The sequence below is a fragment of the Phocoena phocoena genome, chromosome 19 (genome assembly GCF_963924675.1).
Source record: "Phocoena phocoena chromosome 19, mPhoPho1.1, whole genome shotgun sequence".
Taxonomy (NCBI): Eukaryota; Metazoa; Chordata; class Mammalia; order Artiodactyla; family Phocoenidae; genus Phocoena; species Phocoena phocoena.
The window spans coordinates 41,471,261-41,486,462 of NC_089237.1; the positions used below are offsets into that span (position 1 = coordinate 41,471,261).

Below are 15,202 nucleotides of genomic sequence, written 5' to 3' on the forward strand. Positions count from 1 at the left end.
AGAGCAGCAGGGAAGACATCAGAGCATTTTGCGGTGAAGTCAGTATTGCTTATGATTTCTGCCGATGCGCTTTCCAGAGCACCTGAGCTGGGGAGAAGAGAAGTGGGGTGGGCAGTACAACAGTTTGGGGCACCAAGTCTATGACTCTAGTTATGGACACCGACACACACATGAACTTTGCAGATAAGGACACTGTGGAGAGGGTGTCACGCACCCATGGTCATCCAGAGTCAGGATTTGTCACTAGGTCTGATCCACCCCAATCCAGACTGCGGTCCTTCGGGAACACAGGAGAAGGGATGCTGCCATTCCCTGTTGCCAACCAAAGGCTCTCCTCTCTTACTGCTTGAGACAAGCAGCACAGAGGTGCAGTCTGCTGGGAGGCGGGTGGGGATCCAGGAGTGGCTCCTGTTTAGATCTGTGATCTGGGCAATTTTCCCAGCAGCCACATTCAGTAGAAAGATGACTCCCACAGGGGTCTTAGTGGGTTATTGACATCTTAGTCGCTGTCCCAGGTGGGGCTTCACGTCTTCAGTCATGTTCTTCATGCCCAGCAGGGTTGCCTGCCACCATTTTCTTCCGTAACCTTCCCATCTGATTCAAGCAGCCCTGCCCTAAGCCTTGGTACCACTAGGGGCAGCAGTGAGCAGGTGACGTTGTCCAGCAGGGCGGCAGCGCTCAGGCACCTGGCCCTTCCCCACCCAACCTGTGCCAAAATTCCACAAAGGGGAGGTTTCCCCTGGGTACAGTCCTGGGGAAGGATACATCTGCAGCCCCTTTTATACACCAAATGCTGTGATGGGTGCCTCCGTCTCCATGCTAACTCATTTAATACTCCCTCAAACCCTGGGAAGTAGAGATAATTATTCCCATCGTGCAGATGAGGAAACTGAGGCTCAAAGATATTTTAAAACCTGCCCAGGGTTGCATAGGAAATCATAACAACAGCTGCCATTTATTGAGCTCCAGCTCTGTGCGAGACACTATGCTGAACCCTTTCAGGCATGACCTCACTTAGAATACTTCATCAAATCTAAACAATGACAACTGTACGGGTCAGTGTTATTTTATGTGCCAGTAAGAAAGAAAAACACTACCACTGATGGTAAGATCTCACAGGGGTGTTAGGATGTGGGAAAATATGTGTTTCATAACCAACGAAATATAGACATTCTCACAATGAGATATGTACTGTTACTGCCAGTTTACAGGTGGGGAAACGCAGCCAATCACTGACAGAGCTAGAACCCAAAGCTATGTCTCCCTGAGTCCAGAGCCCAGTCTTTTAACCATGCAGTGCTGCCCTGAGTATTGACTGAGTTCCTGCTCTGCTGCAGTGCCCACGCTCTCCTAGACCATCTCCTTAGACCAGTCTCCATGCAAACTTGTGGGGTGGTATCGGTACCCCTTTTTGGAGATGACGAAATAGCTGAGAATTAGAATCCAGTGCCCCGTTCCAAAGGCCACTCTCTTTTCACGACATCACATGGTACGTCACCTGCCCCTTCCAGCCTCTGTAATCCCCGGGCCATCTTTTCCAGGAGCCCACGTGGTGTCCCATGTGGACACAGACTCTGTCGGGCTCCCCCACTGGGAAGGTGAGGGTAAATGTCTTTCTCAGGGCCCAGCCAGGAGCCAGCCCATGACACGTACGAATGACTTTCAACTCCCGAGGCTGGTGGTGTATTGATCTCTCCATTGTAGTCCTTCCAAATGGTCCAGGCATTTAAGATGATGTCTATGAAAGGGCAATGTGTCCCCAGTTCCCCTTCAAAGTGTTTCGTGGATGTACCCCATAGACTGTAACTGTAATTGGAACCATCAACTCAGCCATACAAAATTGGAATCATTCAGTGGAAAAGAAAGGGTTTTTTTAAGGTTGTAAAGTACTCTGTGTAAAAAATGTGGCCCAGCATGCTGACGATGGTGGCATTTCTAGAGATGATGGCCAGGAAGTCAGAGTTTGAAGGATTGACAGGTAGTGATAGATGAGATTCCACAATTATAATGGACCCTCCACAAGTGTTAATTATTTGGGGAATGATGGAACACAGTGTGGTGTTATAAACCGCCTAAATACAAAGCAGGTAGCCCTCTTTGGAAAACTGCGTAAGATTCAATTAAGTGCGGGTCCTGCTGGTGCAGAGCTGAGCCAGAAAGATCAGACCTGAGAACTCAGCCCCAGTCTGAGAGTTCAGTGGCTCAAGGGCACAGACTTTCGATTCCAGATCCCATCCTTCCAGGATGCACACGCTTTATGCCTGTAAACATCCACCACCCCCACGCTGGAAAGCTCCAGGAAGGTGGTAATAAAAGATGAATTTTACGGCCACTGCTCTGTGCACACAGAGCCTCCCTGCCACGGAACCTTCACCAGGCAGGGTCGCAGGAGGAAATTCATCCAGTTCCCGAACCCGGGCGTCCAGGGCCGCAGCGGTGGAGTCCCAGAGGGCAGAGGCGGCTGCGGCTCATTCTGACACCCTTGCGGGGCTTTCAGAGGCCTCGATTGGGAGCGTGGGGCGTAAAGGTGTTAAAGTGCCCCTCAGCCCCGCCTCGAGGATTAACCGAAACCACACACGTGGTCAGTGTGGGCCCTCAAGGAACATCCCGTCCTTCCTTAGTCAGGGCTAGGACTTGCGGTGTGGTGCTCTTTTAGCTGAAAACCCTCCTAGCTAGCTCGGAATCTGCTCTAGGGTGGAGGGCCGAGGTGGGGTGAGGAGAGGGGGAGGGGCAAGTGGCCCCAGGAGGCTGCAGAGGGCAGAGCGGGGCGGGCTGGCCTTGTGTTCAGTCCACACACACACACAGCCCCTACTCACTCACGCTCCCAGCCGGGGCAGAGCCACCCGAGACCCCCCGCCTGCCAACTCCACGCCCACCCAGATATGTGGAAAGTAGATTCCGAATGGAGCTAAAAGCCAAAACTGTAGCAAATGCATTGAGGTGCTCTCCAGTCAACCTGGACCCAACTTCTCTTTCAAATATGCAATTGAAGGGCTTCCCTGGTGGCACAGTGGTTGAGAGTCCGCCTGCCGATGCAGGGGACACAGGTTCTTGCCCCGGTCTGGGAAGATCCCACATGCCGCAGAGCGGCTGGGCCAGTGAACCACGGCCGCTGAGCCTGCGCGTCCGGAGCCTGTGCTCCGCAACGGGAGAGGCCACAGCAGTGAGAGGCCCGCGTACAGCAAAAAAAAAAAAAAAAAATGCAATTGAAAAAAGCCATGTCGTAAAAGTCCCCCATCCCAATAGAGATTGTGAACAGAGGCCAGTCTGTGCCCCTACAAACATCCTCCCCCAGCACCCCGCCTAGCCCATGCAAACAGGAATGTTTTCATGGCGATGTAAAGGTGATGTAGTTGAAGGGGAAACAATGGGATGCTGGGGATTGATAGCTGGCGGAGGGGCAGAGTGAAGCCCCAGGCAGGGCTGCAGTAGAGGGAGACAGAGTGCTGGGGGCCACCCGGTGCTCTCTCGGTAGGCGACACACACACCCTCGTCCGTGTGACTCTCCTACAGCTGTGCAGTGTGCGCCCTGCGCACAGATGTACGCGGCAGCTCTGAGATGCTCCAACCTAGCAGCAGCCGGTCCTGCTGGCCTCCTCTGGACTCTCCCGTTGATGATGCGCATAGGTGGAAGCTGGACTGAGGGATCTTCTTAGAAAGATGAAAATGCACCCAGGGTTAATAAAAAAAAAAAAGAGGAAAAGGACGAGGAGGAAGAAAATACAGGGCAGAGATGCAGTCTGGATCCCAAATGACCCCTTTCCAGCTTACAGAGCTGAGAGTATGGGTCAGAGAAAAGCACTGGGGGAGTCAGGACCCCTAGTACTATGTCATGAGGACCCCCCAGCCGCAGTGAAGTCCAGGGCAGAACCTGCAGGGGGGCCCAGGACAGGAAAAGACAAAGGATACTTATGTCAACAGCTGGGCCAGAGTTGGAAGGCGTGAAGAAAACCCTAGGCTCTGAATGGGGAAGTGCCTGGTTCAGGTCAGCCTGGGAGTAAAGACCTGGCTCATATGCCTCTGAGCTCCCTCCTCTGGGTGAGGTCACCTCTGCGCCTGCATCCCTGCGACACTTCCCCTCCCCCAGTTTCAACCAACAAATCACACACTAAGGCAATTTGCTGCGAGCTCACTGCCGGCGCCGACAGCACTTGCCCAAGAAATTGTGTCCGGACGAAGATGCGACGACAATGGTGTGTCAGCACGCACAGACACACTAAAAACGCTCTTCTGCCAAGGCAGCCCTTCCACTGGGGAGTGGAGGCACGGCATGAATTTTGCAGGGGCTGGTACCTACCAGGGATGTATATTCACTGAAGGTGCAGGAGTCACCGTAACAATGATGGAGACTTTTTCAGTCACCCGGGGCTGTTTCCAGGGTACACAGCAAGGCACACCAGCCTGACACTCACCCACGTGCCCCCTTGTTGCCCTACCTGAGGCTCCCCTTCCAGGCCAGGCCTCTCTTTAACTCTGGGCCTTTGCCTGGGCAGTTCCCTGGACCCAGGGCACTCTTCCCACACTCCAGATCTGTCTAATGAACAACACAGTCTTTCTAGACTCAGCCCAAAGGTGACCACCGCCTCCATAAAGAATTTTCTGATCCCCTCATTCCAGGTTGGTCTGGCCATGCCCTCCTTAGTGCCTCCACAACTCCCGTACATCGTTACCCCATTATAGCACTTGCTTTGTTACATGCGTGTCTGTTCTTTCTAGACTGTAGGCCCCCAGGTCGTAGGAGCCAGGCCTTATTCATCTTCGTAGCCTCAAATCCTAGGAGGGTTCCTAGAACAGATTAGGTGCTAAACAAACATTTATTGCACATTTGGAAGGAGGATGAGTGAGAGGGTGGGTGGATGGATGGATGGGGGGGGCGGGTGTGGGTGAATGGATGGATGGACGAATGGAACGTGGGTGGATGGATCAATGAATGGATGTATAAATGGATGGATGGAGGGATGAATGGAGGGTGGGTGGATGGATGAAAATAATAATGAAAAAAATAATATTTTTTATGAAAATAAAAGTGCAGGGGCTGTCTGCCCCATGACACCAAAGCTGGAAGGATTCTTGTAGAGCTCCAGAGGCATATCTAGAGCCAGCAAAGCCCAAGGTGAAAGTCACATTAGAATGAGGCAAGTTATAGTCTTTGAAAAAGATCCTCTTGCTTTTTTTTTTTTTTTTTTTTTTGCCGGACGCGGGCCTCTCACTGCCGTGGCCTCTCCCGTTGCGGAGCACAGGCTCCGGACGCGCAGGCTCAGCGGCCATGGCTCGCGGGCCCAGCCGCTCCACGGCATGTGGGAGCTTCCCAGACCGGGGCACGAACCCGCGTCCCCTGCATCGGCAGGCGGACTCTCAACCACTGCGCCACCAGGGAAGCCCCCTCTTGCTTTTTTGAATAAACAATTCACTTTTTGCTCTTGTCACGTTCTCTCCAGGGCAGGACCAGGGTGTTGCTGAATTCTGATTGGGTGAATCCTCCTGTGGTCCAAATGCCGTTTGGGGGACGCTCCTACGCAAGAGGGCAGGTTGTGGCTCCCGTCCTTGCAGGGAAGTCACATTCTGTATTTTATATAGTACATAATAAGTCTTAGCTAGTCTATGTGAATACTTAACAGTGTGTAGTTTGATGGTTCCCGCAGGTGAAGCTTCCCTAAATACAACATTTCCTCTCGGTTCTGATTCCAGTCAAACGGCAGTGTTCAGATAAGTTCTAACACCACATCTGTGATCCATGGGTGATGGCTGCCATTTGTGCAGGATGCGGGGAGGGGTGCAGTCATCTGGTTTGCCTTATAGACCACCCCCTATACTCTACTACACCTGGAGGTTATCTATTCTGAACCCAGATGCTGCAGATGAAAAAGCTAGGTCCCCCAGAGAGGACAGCAGGGTAACAGCACAGCCAAGATTAGGCTGTCCCCTGACCCCCAGTCAGGAGCCTTGCAGTCAGACAGACCTGGGTTTGGCTCCTGCCTCTGCCATTTCTTAGCTGTGTGGTGTTGGGCAAGTTACTGAAGTTTGCTCATCTGTAAAATGGGGATGATAATATTTAACTGGCAACGTTGTTGTGAGGGCTAAACTGTTCAATGACTCCATGCAACATTTCCCATGTTGGGTTCTGAAGAACCCATGTTCCCATCCCCAAATCTCCGCTGCAGCCTCCATCCACCCACCCAGGCATTGCCTCTGCTTCCCGTGGACCCCACCCACTGTGGTAAAAGGCAAGGCACATCGATAAACGTGTAGACTGCTGGCTTCTAGTTCCAGCTCCGCCTCCTACTGTCCATGACCACAGTCTCTTTAACGCTTCCGTCTCCCAGGATATACAACGGAGATCATAAAAGTACCAACCCCACAAGGCTATGGTAAGGATTCGAGGAGTCAGTCCAAGTAAGGTGCTGAGTAAGGGCTCAGCAAACACCAGCGGCATCTATACCATCAATTACTCTACAGTGAGTCTTCAGCGCAAGTAGTTCCTACTCACACAGGGTCATTGTGTGGGTTGAAAGAGACGCTGTCCTTACAAGCGCCTACCACCGGGTCTCCAACCGGGAGGGGTTATTATTGCTCAGTCTCTTTGCGATGACTTTTGCTTCTTCGTGGTGCCGTCTCTCCTGCTTTGACCTTGGGGACTGAACACTCACGAAAACCACAGGGATGGGGCGGGAGGGGGGTGGGTGCCTCACTGCTTCTGTGCTGCCTGCGAGGACATGCTTCCCCTGAGACCCCATTGCTGCCTCTGTTACCGACTGATTGGTGGATTTGATTTTAGTATTTTATTTGATTTTAGTATTGTTTAAAAGGAGCATAATATAATCATTTGTGAACACACTTAAATCACTCCGCGGGATGCAATAAAAACATCAAACCAAAATTATGGCTAGAAAGCAAGCAGGCTCTGATTTCCCCTCCATCTGGGTGGGCCAGGGGGAAGTTTATACTTGTAGTAGAAGGTGGGAAAATGAGGGTGGGGGGGATCACAGGGCATGGCCAAGAGCAGGGAGACCTCACGAGCCCACTGATCCTAGAACCTGGGGCCTCTCGGAGCACCGCACCTTTAAGGCCCTGCCCCTTACAGATGGAACAGAGAAGCACAGAGAGGCTGAGTGACATACTCAAGATCACACAGGAAAACCTGCTATCAGCTAATCCAGGACTCAGATGTGATTTGGTGCTGAGCCCACCTCAGTGCAGAGCCAGTGGAGACCAACATGGAGGACCCTCTGCTCCTCCTGGACTGGGTGAGGGCAGCCCCCTGCCCTCATCCTCCGTACTGGGGCTGGGAGAAAGCAGGGTGGTACAATTCATTCATTTATTCACTCATTCATTCAATAAGTATCAAGCACCCATAAATGCCAGCCCCTGTACTAGAGGCCTGAGATCCAGTGAACAGGAAGAGATATGAGTGTAGCTGAAGAGGTGGATGCCAGTTAGGAAAGGCTTGTGGAACCAGCCACCGACTGATACCTTTAATGAAGGACTTTCACAAGCACTTCCCAAACCTAGGACTCAACGAACACATGGAAACGCTGCATGAGGCTCTTCCCACCTATTGCCTCATTTAACCCTCAGGGAGGCCCTGGGAGTTACAGATAATTAGCTCTGTTTTGCAGATAAGGAAGCTGAGACCCAGAGTAGTTACGTAACTTAGCTGAGGCCACACAGCCTGTCTGTGGTGGCACCATGTTCTTCCCACTTGCCCGCAGCTGTGCAGGCTGGGGCGGAAGAAGAGAACAGGCCCTGGGAATCTGCGGACACACTTTAAGGTGGTGGCAGGAGGGGTCTGTGGCAAACAGGAGCCCCTGGACAGCAGGTACCCCCATTTTACTCACCTCTCTAGCCCCAGTGCCCAGCCCGGCGCCTGGCACGTCCTAGGAGTTAATGAAGAGCTTGTTCAATTAGGCTGGACCACTGGGCTGGCTGGGCTAACAAAAGCCCCACTGAGCCTTTGGTAACAGCCCAGACTGTACCCCGACTCCTGTTTCCTGCACCCTGAGGCCAGCTCCTCTGGTTGAGCACTTCTTCATCCATGGGAGCCTCACTGAGTGAGCTGAACACCCCTGCTGACTATGTTCTCTGGAAAACAGCTCACAAAGTGGGTTTTTTCCCTTCACTCTCAAGGCAGTTTTTCCCAGAGTGAAGGCTTCCCACTGACTCTGATCCAGGGCCACTCTGGCCTCATCTTGATCAGTTTCAGCAAACACCTGGAGGGAAGAAAACACGTTGTGAACCAAATATTCAGACCCGGATCGATCATCGGAGAGAAGCCCACCCCTCTGCCCACCCCTTATCCCGGTTTGTATTAAATGAGACACATAGACTCAAAACTTTGAAGATTCTGGAGGCATTTAGCAGCTCTCTGGTCCAGACCCCTTGCTTTATGGAGCAGCTAAGCAAGGCTCAGAGGTTACAGTTCCTGCCCAAGGAACCACAAAAGTCACTGGAACCTCACTGGGTGTTCACACTCAGCACTGCTCCCTGGAAGCCCCAGCAATGCTCCTCTCACAATGCTACCCACTCTGTTTCATTTCTGGCACAATCACGAAGGAGTGGTCAAATCTGCTGCATGCTAGCTTCCCGGTCAGTCACGCACAGATAGATATCCCAGAGAGAAGACTCCGGGAGTAACAGAAAATAAGTGTGCACCACGGGTCATCGGGGCATGCTTCTGTGTTTCGGGTCATCAGAGTGAGTATCTGTGTTATGGAAGCAAAGCATGACCAGCTCTGTTGCCTGGTCACTGTACACGGTGAGACAGCGCCCTAGTGGGGAGAAAAGAGGCCAACAACGTCTCTGGTTCATTCAACATCTATTATTCACCAGCCACTCTTGGAGATGTTTTGTCTTGTTACAGAACGAGGCAGGAAAAAAAAGAAAGAAAAAAACATGGTAACATTTGGCTTTAGAATTCCTCCTAGGGAAGGAAGTGCCTTTCCTTGAGACTCCACGGGAAAGGTGGTTGCCACGTTACCAAGATGACAGAGGGTGATGCAACTACTTAAGAATAAGTGGATTCTGCTCCTGGAAAGGGTGGCAAAGCACATAAGGAGAGAGAAAGGAGGCAGGAGAGAAGGAAGGAAAGGAGAAAGATGGAGAGGGGCTGGGCTTAGGCAAGGTGAAGGAGATTTGCTCTGATGTAAACCCTCCTCCAACTCTGACATCTTCCTTATATTCTAATGCCCCGGGTGAGTGGGCTTTCTGTGGAAATGAACAAGGAGCTGAGTTTCACATCCTATCCATAGGACACAGAGACCGGAAGACATCAGCCAAGGGCCACAGCTGCGTTACACGTACCTTATGTTCAAAACTCACAGTATCCCTCTGAAGTAGTTAATATCTCAGGGTGCTTCTCATGCAGAAAGAGGAGGTCCCCCACTAAGCAAGCGGCAGAGCCAGGCTTCCAACCCAGCTGGGTCTGACCATAGAGCATGGGTGCTCCCGGCAGACAGAGAACCTCGGCCAGGTGGGCTAGTGAGGAGGAGAAGGAAGCCAAGCAGGGCAGAATGAAGACCCCGACCCAGCCCTGGGAAGGAACCTGCAGGGGAATCCCAGAGCCTAAAGGGATCTGGTCCAGGTGAGTATCGTGTCCAGCCCCTGAATCAAAAGCCCAAGTGGCTGACATGACAAAAGAGCCAGGTGGGTACCAGGGGAGCTCAGTGGGCCTCTCTCCTTGTCTCCCTCCTCCTTTATCTCTCCTCCGGTCTTTTCTACCCTTTCCAGGAGCAGAATGAACATATTCCTATGCGGTCTCATCGTCGTCACAGCATCTCTCCCTTAGGAGCATCCCAGCCAAGGCTTCTGTGGGCTGCAGACACAAGGAAAAGGCCAAGGGAGCTTGGCAAGGTCCTATGAGACAGTCTCCCTCCCAGCATCTCTGACTCCAGAGACCCTCCTTGAGCAGCTAGGCTAACTGCAGCGCCACCTGCTGGCACACCTCGGGATCTATGGGCTGGGAGAGGCTGGGAAAGCCAGTGGCTGAGGAACAGCATAGGAAGTCCCGAGGCAGGGAGGGTGCAAACACAAACTTCTCTCTAGAAAACGAAAAGTACTGTGGAGAGAAGCCTCGAGACAGTGGAGCGATGACAGGCAAGCACCAGGGTATGCCATCACAAAAGTTCTGAGTTCTTTGCTCAGCTCATAAATGTGAGTAATTGTGCAAGGCCACCAGTTCCATGGCACAGTGAGAAAAAAAAAAGGCTAAGGACGGATGAGTTGTTAAGTAAATGCAGGAACACTTTAAGGCTCAATCCTGGTGTCTCTCCTCTCTCCCTGGGCTGGCTCATCCACCCCACAGCTTCAAGATCCACTAAAGCCACACACACACAAACGCGCACATTTACATCTCCAGCCCAGATCTCTCTCCCAGCTCCAGAGCCCTAGATCAGCGGCCTGGTGTCCTCTTGACTTGGACATCTGCATTGGCAGGAGTTCTTATAGTAAACCCAGTGCAAAATAACTTGAGCCAAAAAGGATGGAGCTTCGCTAGTCTGTAAAACCAGATTGTAAGGAGAGCAGAGGTGGAGCTGGACTATTTGTTGAAAGAATGAAAGGGTAGAAAAACATGAAGACATTTGTTAGGGGAAAGAGATAGGAACTAAGTCTTGGTGGGTACCTACTAGCTGCTGGGCACTTATTTAATCCAATGAGGAGGCTAAAAGCGGGGGCTGGGGAATGGGGGCTTTGTCACTTACTAAGTCACACAACTAGCCCATGAAAGAGTGAGGTTCGAGGTTCTGTCGGACTTGTACCACTGTCTCGAGTTCTCAAATTAAAATTACAGATGTAGGGTCTAGGATCGGATATAAGGGCTTAAGAGGTTTTAGAATCTCCAACTACACATGCAGTACTCGAATCTCTCTCTTCCCATCCCAGCCAGGTAGTTGTATGGTCTCTGCTTGAACACCCCTCATGATGGGGACCTCACCCTCAAGATAGGGACTTTGTCATTGAATCATAGTAGCAGGTTAGAAAGTTGAGACAGAATTTATCCTTCTTTAGGATTAAATAAGAGAATGCGTGTGCTGTGCCTGCCCACCACAGTGCCTGCACATCAATAAATGTGATCGTGGACCCCACTTCCCTTAGGACAACTGTTCTTGAGTCTATCTTTCCCTTGGGATGCCAGGAAACAAATCTAATTCTTCTTCCCTGAGACAGCCCTTCAGATATTTGAAGACAGGGCTCCAGGGTCCCCCTGAAGCTTCGCTTACCCAGGATAAACAAATACTCCAACACGCTTTCAGACACTCGTTGGTAAGCAAGAGTGGATGCTGTACACACTGCGATTTTCCAGCTGCTGTGGTGTGTGAGGCTTCAGAAAATCTGACGGAACGAATGATAAACCAGCCACAGCAGGGTAGCCATGGTATTCTGGATCGTGACCTCTGTATAAGAAAAGGGAAGTGATTGACCCTGAACAAACAGTAGCACATCCCCAGAGTTTCACCAGCTGCATTCTTGGTCCACCCACTGTGGGAAATTGTTTTAGAAGAAGAAAAAGAAACGAGAGTCTCCCAAGATGATTTTACATCATTTTAGACCCCCTGTCTTGCCAAAAGTCGCTATGAATTCTTCCCAAATCCAGTTTGTGTGCTTATCGATCCAATACTGAGCAATGTAGGGAACTGAATCCATTCTAATCATACACTATCAAACCTACCCCCAGATACTCCCTCTTTACGGATGGGGAAACTAAGGTCCAGAGGAGAGTGGCGACTTTATCCAAAGTCATAGAGGAAATCTGTGCAAAAGCCTGGTCAGCTCATGAACTCCAAAGAAAGACGAGAGAGTAATGCAAGCCTTCATGGGAAAGGAAGAAGAAAGGAGCTGTTAGAAAAAAACACAAAAGAGAAAAGCTCTGAAAGGTCCTCTCTGGAGTGTTTCTCCCTCCTTTCATCCATTTCCTATAGAGACAATGTAGTATACAAGGGCAAGATTGGAGTCAGAAATTCCTAGGTCCATATGCTGACTCTGCCACTGGCTCTGTGTGTGGTCTTGAACAGACTACTAACCTTTCAGGTACTCCGTTTCGTCATGAATAAAATGAGAATAGGAACAGCTCCCTCAAAGGAATGAGTCTTAAATAAAATAGAGAGAGAGACTTTTGGTTCTCAGTAATGGTGGAGCAGCTTATGTCAGACTAACCCTTCTGGAAATAACAATTATAAACTCTGGACAAAATATTTCAAAAGTACTATTTGATGGCATTGGAGAGAGACTAAACACAGGCAGAACTTGGAGGGTATACAGCCCTTGAAGGAAGGGAGTCACACTGGATGAAATACACATTTATTTACCTGATCTCTCCTTTGAGGGCACGTCAAGTTCTAAGGGAATATTGTAGATAGAGCTCAAGAAGAAAGCAGCAGTCGTTGCGTTAAAAAGTCTCAAGCTAGAGTTCAGGGTTGCCAGAAAAGCTAGAAAAAATGGGAAGAAAAATCCTAGAAAGGAGGGGCCCCCAGAGGCAGAGCCCCCAAATTTTTATCTCACTTCTCTGCTGCTGAGAGATGGGAGATGACAAATTGTGGAAGTGGGAAGATGTGACCCGTGTAAGAGACTTTGAGAAGATCCGCATTTATAAGAAGGTTATAAAAAAAAATAAGATAGGAAAACTGGTATTGGAGCCAAAAGTAGAAGGCTTGGGAGGTCAATGGAATTGACGTTGTCATGTAGTAGATGCTCAATAGTGGTCTGTTAACTGCATAAGTGAATGAATGAGCCACCGGGCCTGTCAAGGCTGAAGCTCTGGGGCTGACTGCTGCCCCCTCCTTCCTGTCTTGCAGCTCACATACCTGCCCCCGCCGTGGGGCGAGTGCCGGTCCTCGGAGATGGGACTCGACTTCTTTCCTGTTTACAGCATCACTGCCTGTCGGATTGACTGTGAGACCCGCTACATCGTGGAGAACTGCAACTGTCGCATGGTCCACATGCCAGGTCAGTGCCAGGCAAGGACAGCCGCGGGGGCCCAGGACTACCTGCGACCTTCTTTGCATTTCTCACCCTGATGGGAAACTCTTCACGCACTCCACGAGGATGCAAAGGGATGCTGTTCTGGGAAGACTGTTATTTGATGCCCAAACTCTTAGAGGGCGGATGGAAACCTCCAGTCTGGCAACCAAGGCAGCATCCTGGTGTCCAGAAGCGGTCAGGTGTTTGGAGGACGTTCCTCCCAACGTTCAATATGTTTGCTAATTGTTTGCTGGTCTTCCCTCCTAGAGTTCAGTGTCCAGATATCTGGATGCTTACAATTCTTACATCCTGGTGTGGTACACGTTCAAACGTCCAGATGGTTATTGCTTTCCTCCAGATGTTTCCCTTCTTGCATCCAAATGTCTAGCTCTCTTTCAAGCTAGGCAAGAGTCCATCAGCCAGCAAATGAATTCATGTGTACTGACATTTCTATTCTCAGACTAACAATGCACATAGCCATCATTAGAGGCAGTTGGCTTGTCAGTAGAAGTGGAGTGGGGGGAGGGGGGCTGATTGGAGCAGGAAGAGTTTGGTACTGCAGCATGGAAGGAAGGATGACTGAGGCTGGAGTCAGTGGCCTTGGCTTCTAACTCAGGTTCCTCCACCTTACTACTGTGTGACCTGGTACAAGTTACTAAGCCTCTCTATTCTTACCTCCATTATCTTTAAAACAAAATCATTTGTAGATAGGAAGATAAAATTAGGCTAAGATATAAAAATGCTTTCTTGGGAATTCCCTGGTGGTCCAGTGGTTAGAGCTCCGTGCTTCCACTGCAGGGGGTTCAGGTTCGATCCCTAGTCAGGGAACTAAGATCCCGCAAGCTCTGCAGTGCGGCCAAAAAGAAAGCTTTGTCAATTGCAAACGTCAGTGGTGATTGTGTTAACACATGGGGAGAGGGAATCGAGAGTACTGTTGGCTGAAGACCTACTATGTGCTGGGAACTTTGCTGTTATATTTCATGGCTACAATTTCATGGTTATATCATACTTTGTTTATTTAGCTAAATCCTGATGTCAGACATTTCATTCATTACCAATTGTTTTCTGTTATAACCAATGCTGAAATGAACATCCTTAGAGCTAAATTCTAAATTAGTGCATTATGATCAGTAATTGCTCTAGCAATCTAAATTTAGAATTATCGACCTTTAAAATTGCCTCTGAGCTTCCTAGAAGACAGAGCAAAAAGGGAAACATATCAGTTAAATTTTTATTATTAGAAAGGAGGAAGCATATCAGTTCTTCAGCTCTTGAAAAGAATTGGTGTTTAGGGAGAAGATAAGGAAAAGATATCGTGGTGGGCTTTAACTTTAGCACTTGGTAAAAGAAAAAAAAAAAAAAAAAGCTTCTGGATTTCTACAGAGACCAGAGAGAACTGAGCACTGGTAAATGCTACCTGCCTGATGCTCAGACTGGATCACCAGCCAGTGAGGTTTCCCCATGGAACCTGAGCCCAAAGCAAGCAGGAGAGATTTTAATCATTTCCGCCCCCCACCCATGACACTGTTACTGGTATCTCAATTATAATGTGGAATTAAGGGCACAGCAAAGAGGAGACTAACAAAGCAGCCCTCACTCCCTTACAGCAGTGTGGTGTGCTGGAAAGAGCCCTAGCCTCGGGATCAGACAGACCTGCGTTCAAAGCCCACCTCCATCACCGCTAGCTCTGATGTCCTGAGAAAACAGGATTCTTAAGCCTCAGTTCTCTCATGGGTGAAACAGATACAGTATTTCCTATTTCCGAAGGTACCCGTGTGGGTTAAAGGGGACAATGCATGCCCAGGACTTAGTAGCTGCTTACCACTGCTTCCCCACTTTAACTGTCAACGCTTTCCTATCACATATGTAAGCCAGATTGTGCAACCTGGGAGAAGTTAGCTAGACCGGTCTTGTTATCACAGAGATCAGAACCCAGTCTTCTGCTCCCCCACTACCCCCAGGGCTTCTGACCATCCACTGGTGAACTGCTGCCCCTCCTAGGTACCAAGGTAGCTGGATGCAATCCCTTCTTCCAGCCCAAGGAGGGGAGGGGTTGCTGCCTGAGTACCTCTCCCTGTCTTTCTTCTTTGCAGGGGATGCCCCTTTCTGTACCCCTGAGCAACACAAGGAGTGTGCCGAGCCTGCCCTAGGTCAGTACCAGGGGCCAGGTGGAATGATGGGGGAGGGGCTGCGATCAAGACCTTGCAGAACTTCCGGGTGCAGAAGAGAGATGGGGGGAAGGGGAGTGGGG

The 15,202-nt window shown here is 50.2% G+C and overlaps 1 protein-coding gene across 2 annotated transcripts in view; it reads left to right on the forward strand.

The window, feature by feature from the left end:
- Nucleotides 1-15,202, forward strand: part of ASIC2 (acid sensing ion channel subunit 2) — a 1,003,709-nt gene that overhangs the window by 977,331 nt on the left and 11,176 nt on the right. For both annotated transcript variants that reach the window (XM_065896497.1, XM_065896495.1), the window contains exons 4-5: nucleotides 12,786-12,936; nucleotides 15,045-15,101. In XM_065896497.1, the coding sequence (XP_065752569.1) occupies nucleotides 12,786-12,936; nucleotides 15,045-15,101 (208 nt within the window). The remainder of the gene's footprint in view (nucleotides 1-12,785; nucleotides 12,937-15,044; nucleotides 15,102-15,202) is intronic.